Source organism: Aquarana catesbeiana, linkage group LG08 (genome assembly GCF_042186555.1).
Source record: "Aquarana catesbeiana isolate 2022-GZ linkage group LG08, ASM4218655v1, whole genome shotgun sequence".
Classification (NCBI taxonomy): domain Eukaryota; kingdom Metazoa; phylum Chordata; class Amphibia; order Anura; family Ranidae; genus Aquarana; species Aquarana catesbeiana.
In genome coordinates, this window is record NC_133331.1 from 304,519,701 (window position 1) to 304,535,455 (window position 15,755).

At 46.7% G+C, this 15,755-nt stretch overlaps 1 protein-coding gene across 1 annotated transcript in view; it reads right to left on the reverse strand.

Annotated features, from left to right (window-relative positions):
- LOC141106885 (uncharacterized) overlaps positions 1 to 15,755 on the reverse strand; it is a 152,563-nt gene that overhangs the window by 118,901 nt on the left and 17,907 nt on the right. The window contains exons 8-11 of the mRNA XM_073597814.1: positions 10,777 to 10,795; positions 9,643 to 9,777; positions 8,982 to 9,123; positions 6,003 to 7,452 (exon numbers count right to left, since the gene is read on the reverse strand). Of these exons, the coding sequence (XP_073453915.1) occupies positions 6,003 to 7,452; positions 8,982 to 9,123; positions 9,643 to 9,777; positions 10,777 to 10,795 (1,746 nt within the window). The remainder of the gene's footprint in view (positions 1 to 6,002; positions 7,453 to 8,981; positions 9,124 to 9,642; positions 9,778 to 10,776; positions 10,796 to 15,755) is intronic.

A 15,755-nucleotide genomic window follows, 5' to 3' on the forward strand; every position in this document is an offset into this window, starting at 1 on the left:
GGGTCCCACCCTTCTGCTTTTTTTTTTTTACTGGTCCTGGTATTCCTTTATCACAAAACAGTCATGCTGGGTAGAAGAGGGTTATACAGAGATTGGAAATGTTATGTTTGCCAATGCCCTAACCTCCTGAAGGTGGCAGTATAACCCAACTCATATTTTTCTGTCTACTACATTGCCCTAAAAATCCCACATTGAGGTATATATTTGTTTCCGTATAACCCAACTGTTTCCGAATTCCTTTGTCACTCAATGGACTCCAAGAAATAGATTATACAGTGAGTAAAGAACATCTAGAAATGGTCACTGTGACTCAAACTGTACCCTGAAAAATCTATCACACCATCCATCGCTCTCTCGGACATGTGTCCAGTGACCCTTGCCGATGACAATCGGATGGTAACGGACAGGTTCATTTCCATCTAACAGCACCTGGACCTGTCATCTGCCTGCTCAGCGAGTATATCTCCTGCTGAGCAAGCGGATCCGCTGTAGCTCTGCCTGACATGTTTCGTCCTATGAGACGTCATCACTGGGGCAACAGAGTAATTATTATTATTTCAGGTACTCATATAGCGCCTTCATTTTACGCAGCGCTTTACATATATATTATACATTCACATCAGTCTCTACCCTCAAGGAGCTTACAATCTAAGGTCACTCGCATTCATACATAGGGCCAACTTAGAGAGGATCCAATTAACCTTCCAGGATGTCTTTGGAGTGTGAGAGGAAACCCACACAGGCACAGGGAGAACATGTAAACTCCAGGCAGGTGGTGTCATGGTTGGGATTCGAACCAGCGACCCTTTTTACTGCTAGGCGAAAGTGCTAACCACTACACCACTATGCTGCCCAATAATGCACACAAGTGGTAAAAAATCTATCCATTTGTGGGAATAACGGGGTCGTTGTATTTGCATGTTTTCCCTCGGATATGGCACATAGCACTTTTTAACTATTTGGGACTTTTAACCAAGTTGCTCTCTTGAACACTTATATGAATTTTGTGGATCCTTTATGAATTTTTTTTTTTATCATTAACTGTTTTTTTTATTATGCACTCGCACTTTTCATTTGCTGGCAGCACAACACAATTAGGATAATTCCTGTTTCTATTTTATGTGTGGAAATTTAGTGAGTGCAGCTGCCTCTGAGATATTTAGCTTCTTATATATGCACTGGTAACACTTTAACACAATTACTTTTGGTTTATTATGTTAAAATTCTACGATTTTATTACAAAAGCTTGATGTTAAAACTGTCACATGGGCCTATAAAAACATAATACAAATGAGAGTACATAGGAGCCATGATAGGAGCTGGAGTCTATGCGTTTCGAAGGATGGCCCACTTCTTCAGGCCTCAGAAACATATCAGTTTTTTGACAATAAACACTCCCTCAGTGCAGACACACTCCAAGAATGGGGGGGAGGGCGGCACATATACAACGAGCCTCCCGACCTGGATGGGGGGGGGGCGACGACACATACAGCGAGCCCACCTGGCCCATGGGAAGATCATAGAGGGGCTCCCAATGGCCAAGTCTGGATCACCATACATGCTGGTATCGTAAACTTTTAAGTGGCACCTTGATAGAATATTGTTAAAATCGCTCTGCCCTCTCCTTTTGATGAGTATACTTTTCTAGTGACGGACAGAGAGATTTTAACTACCTTAACGATATTGTGATCCAGACTTGACTATTGGACGCCCTCTCGGATCTTCCCATGGGTCGGGTGGGCTCATTGTATGTTTCCCCCACTCATCTATCAAGGGACCACTTAAAAGTTAAAGATACCTGTATGGTGATCCAGGTTTGACTATTGGGTGCCCTGTAGGATCTTCCCATGGGCTGGGTGAGCTCATTGTATGTGTCCCCCGCCTCATCTTACCTTTCTTTTAAGGGGCCACTAAAAAGATAAAGATACCCGTATGGTGGTCCAGACTTGACTATTGGGTGCCCTCTAGGATCTTCCCATAGGCCAGGTGGGCTCGTATGTGCCCCCCCCCCAAATCTAATTGTTCTATCATTGGGCCACTTAAAGATACATGTATGGTGGTCCAGACTTGACTACTGGGCACCCTCTAAGATCTTCCCATGGGCTGGTTGATCTTATGTGTTCCCCCCAATCCTTGGAATTTGTCTGCGGCGAGGGAGTGTTTATTGTCCAAAAAACTGTTGATATATTTCTGGGGCCTGAAGGAGTTGGCCATCCTACAAAACGCGTAGACTCCAGCCCTCAACCTGGCTACTATGTACGCTCATTTGTATTATGTTTTTATAGGCCAATGTGACAGTTTTAACATCAAGGTCATAATAAACTCGTGAGAATTTTAACAGATAATTGTGATATTTGTGTCGCTATCGGAGGCATATTTAACCACTTGCCGACCGCCTGCCGTCGTTATACGTCGGCTGTTTGAAGGGGAATACCATTGTTATGGCAGCAGCTAGCTGCCATAACCCCGGTATCCTCTTCAAAAGTGGGCGGTCAGCTTTCAGATAAAAGTGGTCTCAGCGGCGGATTCGCTGCGAGATCACTTACCGGGGACGGGAGAGGGCAACCCCACTCCCGCCGCGCTCCGGACGTCTCCGCCGCTTACCCGAGCCGTCAGTAGCGATGGTCGGGTCCTTTTCCCTCACAGGCTTGATGCCGAGGGAAAGATGGCCCCCACTTCGCTCCACACCATTGGATGGCAGAAGCGACGTCAAACGTCACTTCCGCCCAGTGGCCTTAAAGGGCAATTTTATTTTTTTATAAAAAAAAATATTACATTGAATCTTTTTTATTGCATTTTAGTGTAAATATGAGGTCTTTTTGACCCCAGATCTCACATTAAAGGGGTCCTGTCATGCTTTTTTTTCTATTACTAGGGATTTTCTAATACCACTATTTAAGGGACGTTTACATTCCTTGTAATAGGAATAAAAGTGACCCAAAAATGTGTTTTTTTCAAAAAGACAGTGTAAAAATAAATTAATAAAAAAATAATTAATGCGCCCCGTCCCGCCGAGCTCGCGCACAGAGGCGAAAGCATATGTAAGTCGCACCCGCATATGAAAACGGTGTTCAAACCACACATGTGAAGTATCACCGCGATCGTTAGAGCGAGAGCAATAATTCTAGCTCTAGACCTCCTCTGTAACTCAAAACTGGTAACCTGTAGAAATTTTGAAACGTCGCCTATAGAGATTTTTAAGGGTCAAAGTTTGTCGCCATTCCATGAGCGGGCACAATGTTGAAGCGTGACATGTTGGGTTACAATTTACTATCAGTTGGGCCAACTTTACTGATTTCTTATTTTTTAATTCAAAAAAACTATATTTCCCCCAAAAATTGTGCTTCTGAGACCGCTGTGCAAATACGGTGTGACAAAGTATTGCAACGACCGCCATTTTATTCTGTAGGGTGTGTGAAAAAAAATATATGTTTGGGGGTTCTAATTAATTTTCCAGCAAAAAAAAAAAAAAACTGATTTTAACTTGTAAACACCAAATCTCAAAACGAGGCTTGGTTAAATTCCCAAGTAATTTGGTGATTATACATTTGTGTATCATAAGCCTGGCTGAACAGAATTTGTTGTATTTAGGAGGCAAAACGCTTCACATAGGTATGAATTCCACCAGGTTGGATGTTCCTTGTCCCATGAAGAGTTCGAGGAGTGAAAAGGTCATTAGAGAGCTATTTTTCTTCCACATTTTATATTCCTAAACATGTTAGATCTCCAATGAGTCGCCTTTTCTTCTAGCTAAAAAAAAAAAAAAACGCACCCAGTGTCTCCCATCATAACATACAAATTAAACTCTCTGAACCTCATTAAGCTCCAGTGTGTTCTCCAACATTTCCCCCACCTCTTACATTGTAAGGTCATTGCCCCCACCTGTGTCCTGTTTCTCTACATCACATGTGTCAAACACAAGGCTCGGGGGCCCCAAATCCGTCCCTCCAGGCCATTTCATGTGGCCCTTTGCACCTCTCCTTCAGCTGTGGCAACCCCCTCATTTGTTGCCCCCACCTTGTCACAGCAATCAGCGACCAAGAAGAGGCCAGGACTCCTCCACCAGATCCTGCACTTCTCCATGCAGCCACAGAGAGGCTCATATCTGTCCCCCTGCCCTTCCCTGTCTTAGTAGTGAGGAAGACCGAACTCCTCCTACAGATCCTGCGACTCTCTGTGCAGCCGCAGCACCTCCTCCTTTGATCTCAGCATTCGGCAGACTCCAGCCCTCCTCTGGTCCTCCTCCAGACCCTCCACTTTTTGCTTCCCAGCTCTGCCCAGCTTCTTCCTGGCAGCAGCACAAGGTAAGGGGGTGCACTGGGATTTAGGGGAGGGTGGGGGACTTTTGACGGAGGGAGGGGGGCCTTGACATCTGATGTAAGGGAGGGTGGGGGGCATTTTACTTCTAATTGTGGGGGGGTCCTTGACATCTGATGGTGGGGGGTCCATGACATCTGATGTAAGGGAGGGTGGGGGGCTCTTCACTTCTAATTATGGGGTGGGGGGCCTTAACATCTGATGTAGGGGGGGAATTCTTGCCTTCTAATTGTGGGGGGGGGGGCTTGACGTGATGTAAGGGAGGGTGGGGGGCTCCTGACTTCTAATTGTGGGGGTGGCCTTGACATCTGATGTAAGGGAGGGTGGGTGACATTTTACTTCTAATTGTGGGGGTGGGGTGGGGACTCTTTACGTCTAATTGTAGGCGGGGGGCTCTTTACTTTTAATGGTGGAGGGGGGCCCTTGGCATCCAATTTAAGGGAGGGTGGGGGACTCTTGACTTCTAATTGGGTGTGGTGGGGGCCTTGACATCTGATGTAAGGGAGGATGAGGGGCTCTTGACTTCTAATGATGGGGGGGGGGGCTTGACATATGATCTAAGGGAGGGTGGGGGACTCTAGACTTCTAATTGGGTGTGGGGGGGGGGGGGCTCGACATCTGATGTAAGGGAGGGTGGTGAACTCTTGACTTCTAATGGTGGAGGGGGCCTTAGGCATCCGATGTAAGGAAGGGTGGGGGGCTCTTGACTTCTGATGGTGGGGGGCTTTACTTCTGATGCAAGAGAGGGTGGGGGGCTCTTGACTTCTAATTGTGGGGGGGGGGCTCGACATCTGATATAAGGGAGGGTGATGGACTCTTGACTTCTAATTGTGGGGGGGGCTTGACATCCGATGTAAAGGAGGGTGGGGGACATTTTACTTCTAATTGTGGGGGGGGGGCTTGACATCTGATGTAAGGGAGGGTGAGGGACATTTTACTTCTAATTGTGGGGGGGGCTTGACATCTGATGTAAGGGAGGGTGGGGGACATTTTACTTCTAATTGTGGGGGGGGCTTGACATCTGATGTAAGGGAGGGTGATGAACTCTTGACGTCTAATTGTAGGTGGGGGGCCCTTGACATCTGACGTAAGGGAGGGTGGGGGACTCTTGACTTCTGATGGTGGAGGGGCCCTAGGCATCCGATGTAAGGGAGGGTGCGGGGCTCTTGACTTCTAATGGTGGAGGGGGGCCCTAGGCATCCGATGTAAGGGAGGGTGCGGGGCTCTTGACTTCTAATGGTGGAGGGGGGCCCTAGGCATCCGATGTAAGGGAGGGTGCGGGGCTCTTGATTTCTGATGGTGAGGGGGCCCTTGACATCTGATGTAAGGAAGGGTGGAGGAATCTTGACTTCTGATTTTTTTGGGGGGGAGGTGCTCTGAACATCTAGTCTTACAGATACAACTGGTCCTTTGAGGGCAACCATAATGCTGATGCGGCCCGCGATGAAATGGAGTTTGACACCCCTGCTCTACATGTGGTGTATGGCGATGTAGTGTGTATTACTTTATTATTTGGTATACAGTATTATGTGATCTCTTTATATTCAAGACACAAATGATAATTATAACAGACAGGGACGTGACACCATCCAAAGTAGCTTAGATGTGGTCCGAGAAAGGACCGATATTGTCCTACAGATGGAACAGACTATGGAACGCCGCCATACTTCTGTCACTGGTATCACCGGGCATGAGTTTTCTCATGCTTAATCAGATGTGATTTCAACGTAAAACATTTCCCGCACTCCGGACAGGGAAAAGGGCGCTCGCCAGTGTGACATCTCTGGTGCCTGCGAAGGTGTCCTTTCTGAGTGAAGCCTTTCCCGCACTCCAAACACGAAAACGGACGGTCGCCCGTGTGACTCCTCTGGTGCCTAAGAAGTGCTCCCTTCCAAGCGAAACATTTCCCGCACTCTGGACAGGAAAAAGGACGCTCGCCGGTGTGAACTTTTTGGTGCGAGAGAAGGCTTCCCTTTTGGACGAAACACTTCCCGCAGTCTGAACACGAAAAGGGACGTTCGCCCGTGTGAATTCTCTGGTGGACGAGAAGGGTTCCTTTATCTACAAAACATTTCCCGCACTCTGAACATGAGAAAGGACGCTCCTTTGTGCAACTCCGAAATTCTCTTTCCTTGGTGAAACCTTTCCTGAATTCTGGATTCAAAAGAGAACGCTCGCCCGTGTGACTTCTTTGGTGCGTTAGAAGGTCTCCTTCTCGAGTGAAACACTTCCCGCACTCTAAGCATAAAAAAGATCGCTCGCCCGCGTGACTCCTTCGGTGCATTAGAAGGTCTCCTTCTTGTGTGAAACACTTCCCGCACTCTGAGCATAAAAAAGATCGCTCGCCCGCGTGACTCCTTCGGTGCGTTAGAAGGTCTCCTTCTCGAGTGAAACACTTCCCGCACTCTGGGCATAAAAAAGATTGCTCTGCCGTAGGCCTTCTTTTGTGGGCAAGAAGGTCAGCTTTCTGAACCAAACACTTCCCGCTCTCCGAACATACAATAGGACGCTGGCCCGCGTGACTTTTCCGGTGTCTAAGGAGCGAACTCTTCCAAATGAAACATTTCCCGCACTTCAGACAGGAAAAAGGACTTTCGTCCGTGTGGCTTTTCTGATGCGTAAGAAGGTTGGCTTTCCGAGCGAAACTTTTCTCACACTTTGAACACGAAAAAAAAGAAGGCTCGCTGGTGTGGCTTCTCTGGTGTTTAAGAAGACCTGGCATTTGTTTGAAACATTTCCCGCACTCTAGGCATCGAAATGAATGTTCCCTTTGACCTTCAGCAAGAGCCGGTGATGATCTAGAAGCTTCCTTGGTTTCGGACCACTGGATTGTTTTATCGTCTTTGTGTGAAGAAGTGTCTAAATGACTGGAAGGTGGTCTCTGGAGGATGGATGGATCCAAGGATCTCTCCGCAATGGGAAGCCTTGGATGGACTTCATTGGTTGTAATATGGGACTTATGGAAACAATCTTCAGGACTGGAGGAACCCGTGGATCTATCCACACAATGAGGCCTGCCATTTAATTTTTGAGCATCGGTGTCTGCTTCTGGAGAACATTCTGCAAGGTCATCATCTTCTGCGGTATGGTCCAAGGATAACATTTGAGGCCCCTCTTGGGTGGTCACACCGTGTCCTGTTGGGAAGAAGTATCTTAATAAACATTAACTGTGTATAAATAGGTGAGTCTCAGAAACATTGTTCAGAAATGTATAAACCCTGACGAAGGAACGAGTTATCCCACAAGCTTGCTTTAACGAGTTCCAACCCAGGATATAGCAAAAATACCGGCCGAGGGGGACTCTTGTGCAATCAAGTTGTGCCGCAGCGCGGCCCCGTGACAGGTCGCGCCTCAGGAGGATGTCATGCGATGTCCTCCCGGGCCGCACTGCGGCACGACTTGTCACTGGCTGTGTAAATTGGAGACAGCCAATGACTGATCAGCGTATCGGCCCGCTGCCAGTACCATGTGATCGCTGTGACCAATCACAACAGATCACATGGCAATTGTAATATTGTATATATCAGAGCTATATAAATGTATAATAATGGGGGGGGGGGGGGGCATTAGAGTGTAAGCTTCTCTGGTACAGAGACTGATGTGACTGTGGGGGAGGGGACATTAGAGTGTAAGCTCCTCTGGTACAGAGACTGATGTGACTGTGGGGGGGAGGGGACATTAGAGTGTAAGCTCCTCTGGTACAGAGACTGATGTGATTGTGGGGGAGGGGACATTAGAGTGCAAGCTCCTCTGGTACAGAGACTGATGTGATTGTGGGGGAGGGGACATTAGAGTGTAAGCTCCTCTGGTACAGAGACTGATGTGACTGTGGGGGGGAGGGGACATTAGAGTGTAAGCTCCTCTGGTACAGAGACTGATGTGATTGTGGGGGAGGGGACATTAGAGTGTAAGCTCCTCTGGTACAGAGACTGATGTGACTGGCTCAGTGATCTCTGTACAGCACTGCGGTATATGTCAGAGCTACATAAATGTATAATAATAATTTAATTTATTTAGCAAAAAAATAAAAAACCCAGGAGGTGATTAAATACAACCAAAAGAAAGCTCTATTTGTGTGAAACAAAAAATTGATAAAAATGTCATTTGTGTACAGTGTTGTATGACCGCACAATTAAGTGCGACAGCGCTGAAAATTGGCCTGGGCAGGAAGGGGGTAAAAGTGCCCGGTACTGAAGTGGTCGATAGAGAAGTAAGGCCAAATCTCTCCTCCTGGAGGTCACAGGGGGCGCACTTCATTCTGCACTCCTGTGACCCTTAAGTCAAAGCCCGCAAGGCGGCTGGCGACACTCAGCCGATCCAGACTCTGGAGGTATCCCGACTTTAATGTTGGGATCCACCCAGATACTTGAGCAGCAGCTGGCTCGGCCTCTCAGCACGCCACACCCCTCCACACTGGTGCAACAGTTAGCGCTGGAGGAGCAGAAAGGAACCGCAAGGGGAAGAGACACTAGAAAAGGAAGACAGGACAATAAGTAGAAATGGCCTCTCGGGTTTGATGGTCTATCATTTAGAATTCCGTCTTTTCCAAGATGCTGTGAATGTCTGGCGGTTCCTCGTCTTTTCTGTATCGATGTGCAGACATTAGAGGAATGCTGGAATAGAACGAAAAGCAACTTCTTTCTTCTTTAGTTATTATAACTCACCTGTGCCGATGTGTAGAGAAGATTCCTCCTTTTTAATTGCTACCATCCGTTCCTCCATAGACCATCGATCACCTCTCACAGATCCCTCATCTTCTTCTTCTTCCTCTTTAATCCCAACTTTCATATTAATCAGATCTTCACCCTAAACACACAGAAGGAAGAAAATAACACAAGTGCTAATAATAGAAGAATACATTTACATTTTCTTTAAAGATTTAGTCCCTCAGTCCCACCTACCTGATGATGGTGAGGGATGGTGTGATCTTCCTGTGTGGAATCCCGGGAATACAGAGGACGGGGACATCTCTCTGGTGGGTTCCAATTACTGGATCCATCTGTAGGAAACACACACACTGACTGAATACATTGTTTCTATGTGTTTATCAGATGATGGGGGATCTAGGTGGAGCCTCCGTACTGCTCTCTCCTTTACAATAAAGTCTCCTCTTACCCGGTGATGTGAGGGGCGGCTGATTGTCCATCATGATGTCCTTGTAGAGATCCTTGTGACCTTCTAAATACTCCCACTCCTCCATGGAGAAATAGACAGTGACATCCTGACACCTTATAGGAACCTGACACACACAATGATACAGTCACCATCCAGACACATCCCTTGTCTGTTACTGGATAATGTCCCAGAATTCCCAGCACCGCTCACCTCTCCCGTCAACAGCTCCGTCATCTTCTTGGTGACTTCTAGAATCTTTTGCATGTTGTGTCTTTCAGGTTTTAGGGAGCCACATGGAGGCACTGTGATGGTCATATGATCACCTGACTTCAGAAGAGGACATCTCTGTATTGGAAAACCAATAGGAAGATCATGTTAGAATCCCAGAATCCTCCTCACCTCTCCGGTCAGGTCTGTGTTTTATTAATAGAGATAAGAGTGATGTCATGTGACCTCCCAGAATCCTCCTCACCTCTCCGGTCAGGTCTGTGTTTTATTAATAGAGATAAGAGTGATGTCATGTGACCTCCCAGAATCCTCCTCACCTCTCCGGTCAGGTCTGTGTTTTATTAATAGAGATAAGAGTGATGTCATGTGACCTCCCAGAATCCTCCTCACCTCTCCGGTCAGCAGGTAGATGATCTCCATGGTGAGGTCTAATATCCTCTCGGTCATGTGACTCGGGTCCTCTTCCATCCTCATTGATGTGGTCATGTGACCTATATACAATGCTTCTCTCTGTAGATGAATCATAGATGGAATTACGTCTCATACATTATGGTCAATTTGACTGAAACATGACCTGTCTGTGTTGTTTTCTACAATCAATCATCCTCTTACTATTGACATACATTTATTTTCATAGCTACAGGTTACCCTACAAGAGTTAACCAGTTACTACATTTTTATTACTTATATACCAATGTAATATATAGGTGTGTGAATGGTACAATGTACAATATTCTCTATACAGCACTGCGCCATATGTCAGCGCTATATACATGTATAATAATAGTGTGGGACTGTGGGGGAGGGGACATTAGAGTGTAAGCTCCTCTGGTACAGAGACTGATGTGACTGTGGAGGGAGGGGACATTAGAGTGTAAGCTCCTCTGGTACAGAGACTGATGTGACTGGCTTAGTGATCTCTGTACAGCACTGCGGTATATGTCAGAGCTATATAAATGTATAATAATAATAATAATAATGTGTGACTGTAGGGGGAGGGGGCATTAGAGTGTAAATGTTTTTATTAAAAAAATCATACAAACATAAAGTTCATTAAAAAAAAAATCATATTTACACAAAAATAAGTAACAACTAAACAAAAACAAGCATGCTTACATCAGCAAGTAAAGAAAACCTGACAAGATAACATATTTTAATGGCAAAAAAACTAAATACGAGAAAATGCGATGAAAAAAGAGACTACAAACCCCGAACCTCAGCTTAAACACAATCCAGGCTAAGAAACCTTTTGAGACTTAATCGCCATCAGGATGCGATTCCATACCCCCCCCTCATTAACCACTTAAGGACCGCCTCACGCCGCTATACGTCGGCAAGGCGGCACAGGCAGGCAAAATCACGTATATCTACGTGATCTGCCTCCCGCGGGTGGGGGGTCCGTACCCCTAACCCCCCTAATAAAGTTTTAACCCCTTGATCACCCCCCGTCACCAGTGTCGCTAAGCGATAATTTTTCTGATCGCTGTATTAGTGTCGCTGGTGACGCTAGTTAGGGACGTAAATATTTAGGTTCGCCGTCAGCGTTTTATAGCGACAGGGACCCCCATATACTACCTAATAAATGTTTTAACCCCTTGATTGCCCCCTAGTTAACCCTTTCACCACTGATCACCGTATAAGTGTTACGGTTGACGCTGGTTAGTTTGTTTATTTTTTATAGTGTCAGGGCACCCGTCGTTTATTACCGAATAAAGGTTTAGCCCCCTGATCGCCCGCCGGTGATATGCGTCGCCCCAGGCAGCGTCAGATTAGCGCCAGTACCGCTAACACCCACGCACGCAGCGTACACCTCCCTTAGTGGTATAGTATCTGAACGCATCAATATCTGATCCGATCAGATCTATACTAGGGTCCCCAGCAGTTTAGGGTTCCCAAAAACGCAGTGTTAGCGGGATCAGCCCAGATACCTGCTAGCACCTGCGTTTTGCCCCTCCGCCCGGCCCAGCCCAGCCCACCCAAGTGCAGTATCGATCGATCACTGTCACTTACAAAACACTAAACGCATAACTGCAGCGTTCGCAGAGTCAGGCCTGATCCCTGCGATCGCTAACAGTTTTTTTTTGTAGCGTTTTGGTGAACTGGCAAGCGCCAGCGGCCTAGTACACCCCGGTCGTAGTCAAACCAGCACTGCAGTAACACTTGGTGACGTGGCGAGTCCCATAAGTGCAGTTCAAGCTGGTGAGGTGGCAAGCACAAGTAGTGTCCCGCTGCCACCAAGAAGACAAACACAGGCCCGTCGTGCCCATAGTGCCCTTCCTGCTGCATTCGCCAATCCTAATTGGGAACCCACCACTTCTGCAGCGCCCGTACTTCCCCCATTCACATCCCCAACCAAATGCAGTCAGCTGCATGAGAGGCATTTTCTTTATGTCCTCCCGAGTACCCCTACCCAACGAACCCCCCCAAAAAAGATGTCGTGTCTGCAGCAAGCGCGGATATAGGCGTGACACCCGCTATTATTGTCCCTCCTGTCCTGACAATCCTGGTCTTTGCACTGGTGAATGTTTTGAACGCTACCATTCACTAGTTGAGTATTAGCGTAGGGTACAGCATTGCACAGACTAGGCACACTTTCACAGGGTCTCCCAAGATGCCATCGCATTTTGAGAGACCCGAACCTGGAACCGGTTACAGTTATAAAAGTTACAGTTACAAAAAAAGTGTAAAAAAAATAAAATAAAAAATATATGAAAATAAAAAAAAATAGTTGTCGTTTTATTTTTCTCTCTCTCTATTGTTCTGCTCTTTTTTACTGTATTCTATTCTGCAATGTTTTATTGTTATTATGTTTTATCATGTTTGAAAAAACATATACATCATATACATATACAACATATACTCATACAGCTCCCAAAACAGATCCAGCGATTCTGGACGCACAAATGATAAATCATATTTATAGGAACCAGCCGGACTGAAGAGAGCATAAATATCCTGCGCCTTAAATCCCATGGCTAGGATCTTATCCACAACCACCCTCCTGATAGGTGGAATACCTCCTCCTTCCCACCTGAGCTGTACCACATTCCTGCGTTTAATGGAAGCTGCATTAGGTGAAAGTCGCACAACTGGCTCCCTTCCACCACCAGTAGCATGACTTTGTCCCAACACAGCCTTAGCATAACTCCTAACTGGGACAGATGACACATAAACTGGCTGCATAGAAACCTTTGGTAAATTACCCACCACTTGATCCTCCCTCCTCCCCTCCAGCACAACAGTCCCGCTCACCATAGTCCCAGAAGTACCACAGTTACCAGCAGTCCCATCATCAAGTAAAGTCTTCTGTTTAGAAAAAACATCAGCTGTTTCAGCGTTCATACGGCCCTCCCGCTCTGCAGTCTCAATGTTCATGCGACATTCCTGCCCTGCACTGTTAGTGTCCATGTGGGACTCCTCACAGCCAGCAGAAACTTCTCTGTCTGGAAACATGCCATCTCTTCCTGCATTCCCATGATCTTCATCTGATGAGTCTGTGCCACTCAAGGGAGATTCCATTTCTGTAATGGTCTGCAGCAATCCGCCATTTTCCTCAACCTCCTCCTGGGATGACCCAGGCCGCTGGGGAGGGAGGGGGGCAGATACTGACTCAGGTGCAATAGATCCTGAGACAGGGGTAGTTCTGGGGCCACCATGTGAAGCCACTTCCTTACCCCCCCCCCCATCCATACTGTCGCCGTTGCTGTGGCATCCACCCTCTGGCTAGTATTGGCACAGGCACTCTCCTTCATCTGTTGCAATCTCTCCTCATTCTCACACTTTTCTCTTAACACACCAGTGCTTTCCTTCAGAGAGGCGACCAACTTCTCCTGCTTTTTCAATGCCTTTTCCAGAGACTTCAGCTTGGAGATTTCCAGACTTACTATGCAGGGATTTCTTTTTCCCGAGATCTTCTTTCATGACAGAAAGTTTCTGTTCCACCTTAGCAATGCGGCAAAGTCTGTTCACCACTTTATCCTGGAAGACTGGTAAGGACTCCTCTTGCATAGGGACAGGCCCAGGATCCATTGCAGCTTGAGCACACGGAGTAGGCCTCAGCGCCTCTAGAGAGCCTCCACCTTCGTCTTCCCCAATATGGTCCATGCCTGCCTGGGAAAAGCCTGCATGAGAGGCCCCACAGGCTTGCTGCTTCTCTCAGCTGAGATCACAACAGAGTGCGCCTGCAGAACAGCACCACCAGGTGGAGAAGCTCCTCTGGTGCAGAGACTGGTGTGACTGGTTAGATAGAATTTATACTCTATACCTTTGCCCTTGACGGGGGGCGACATGCTTACTTGGCTTGGTGGAGGGCTTGGCACCTACTAGGGCCCAATGTACCTTACTTAGCCTGTCGTTGTTTTATGCGTGTAAGGCACTGATCCTTTATTGGAAAAAACCCCGTGTCGCCCTCACCGTCATACTGGAAAGGGCTTGTCAACAGAGCGATTTTGTTCTATAGAGCAGAGCAACATACCCGAGCAGAAGATGTCCAAGGAAATTTGACAAAGTTTGGAAGATTTGGTAGGACGGCGATCTTTCTGTAGCCTAATGACTATATGGACTTCACTGAGCTGGAAGGGGAGGTCTGCCTGGGCATGGATATTGGAGTGTAGGGCTCTGTTGTTCCTGCGTTCCCCCTTGGGATTATTCGCGGCTGTATGTGGAGATGATTATTGCGGGACTCATTACTATGAGAACTGTACAGCTGCTATATGAATGTCTTTAATATGATGTTGGTATATGTACACCTATTGGTCTGGGGACCTTGCACGCGGGAGGGCGGATTTGCTCACGGGGTGGTGAACCTAGATCGGGGGGAGGGGGGGTGGAATGTTATGTTATGTTGTTTATGATTCCCGCCCTGCGTGGCGAGCTTTGTTTTTATCTTATTTCTCTTTTTGTATTATGCAAAAACGAATATAAAAAGAAATTATCAAAAAAAAAAAAAGATATAATTTATACATCATTATGCAATATATGTGTAGCAGCAGTTATTGGAGATAAAAGGCGTCACAGTGACTATGGAGGAAGAGGACGGACATGACAGGGGGGGTTACTGGGTGTAAATATAAAATAAGATCTTATTACCTCCTCGGCTGCCAGTTTCAGCAATGTCTCCTCTCTACTTCCTCCCGACTCACTTCTCACCTGGAACTTCCTGTTTATACACCTAATCACTTCCTGTCTGTACTTTACATCACTTCCTGTTTGTGCATGTGCACTCTATATCACCACCATGTGGAGAATAGAGGAACTGCTATCTTCACTCCAACATTATATGCAATGTGGGTTATTTACTAAAGCTGGAGAGTGCAAAATCAGGCTCACTTCTGCATAGAAACCAATCAGCTTCTAACTTCTTCAATTAAAGTGATTGTAAAGGCTCGTTTTTTTATTTTATTTAAAATAACAAACATGTCATACTTACCTCCACTGTGCATAGGGTTGCCACATTTTCTTCAAGTCAAATCCGAACACTTTAGTGGCTCACAGCATTATTATATATATATTTTTTTAAGCATACTCTATAAGATTGTAAGAGAACTTGGACACCTTTTGAGCGCTCCAAAGAGAATAGTAATGCAGCGTGCATAGTAGTGTTAATTTTATCCACAAAAACATTTTCATTGAAAAAAAAAAAAGTACAGCACATTTTTGTCCACTGGCGAAAACGATGACAAAAAAAATCAAATCCGTTTTCGTTAACGAACGATAACGAGACCATAATGGCAAGGAGGGAGGTTTACCCTCATGAACTGACCTGCCTCCGCTCCCAGCAAGCGACTGTGTGCACCGCGACAGCCAGAGACCAAAGCAGCGCTGTGCATTACAGACAGCCAGGCCTCCCGAGTCCCGATGAGACTGTCCCACTCCCGAGTCCTGACGAGACTGTCCCACTCCCGAGTCCCGATGAGACTGTCCCACTCCCGACGAGACTGTCCCACTCCCGACGAGACTGTCCCACTCCCGAGCCCCGATGAGACTGTCCCACTCCCGACGAGACTGTCCCAATCCCGACGAGACTGTCCCAGTCCCGATGAGACTGCCCCAGTCCCGATGAGACTGCCCCACTCCCGACGAGACTGTCCCACTCC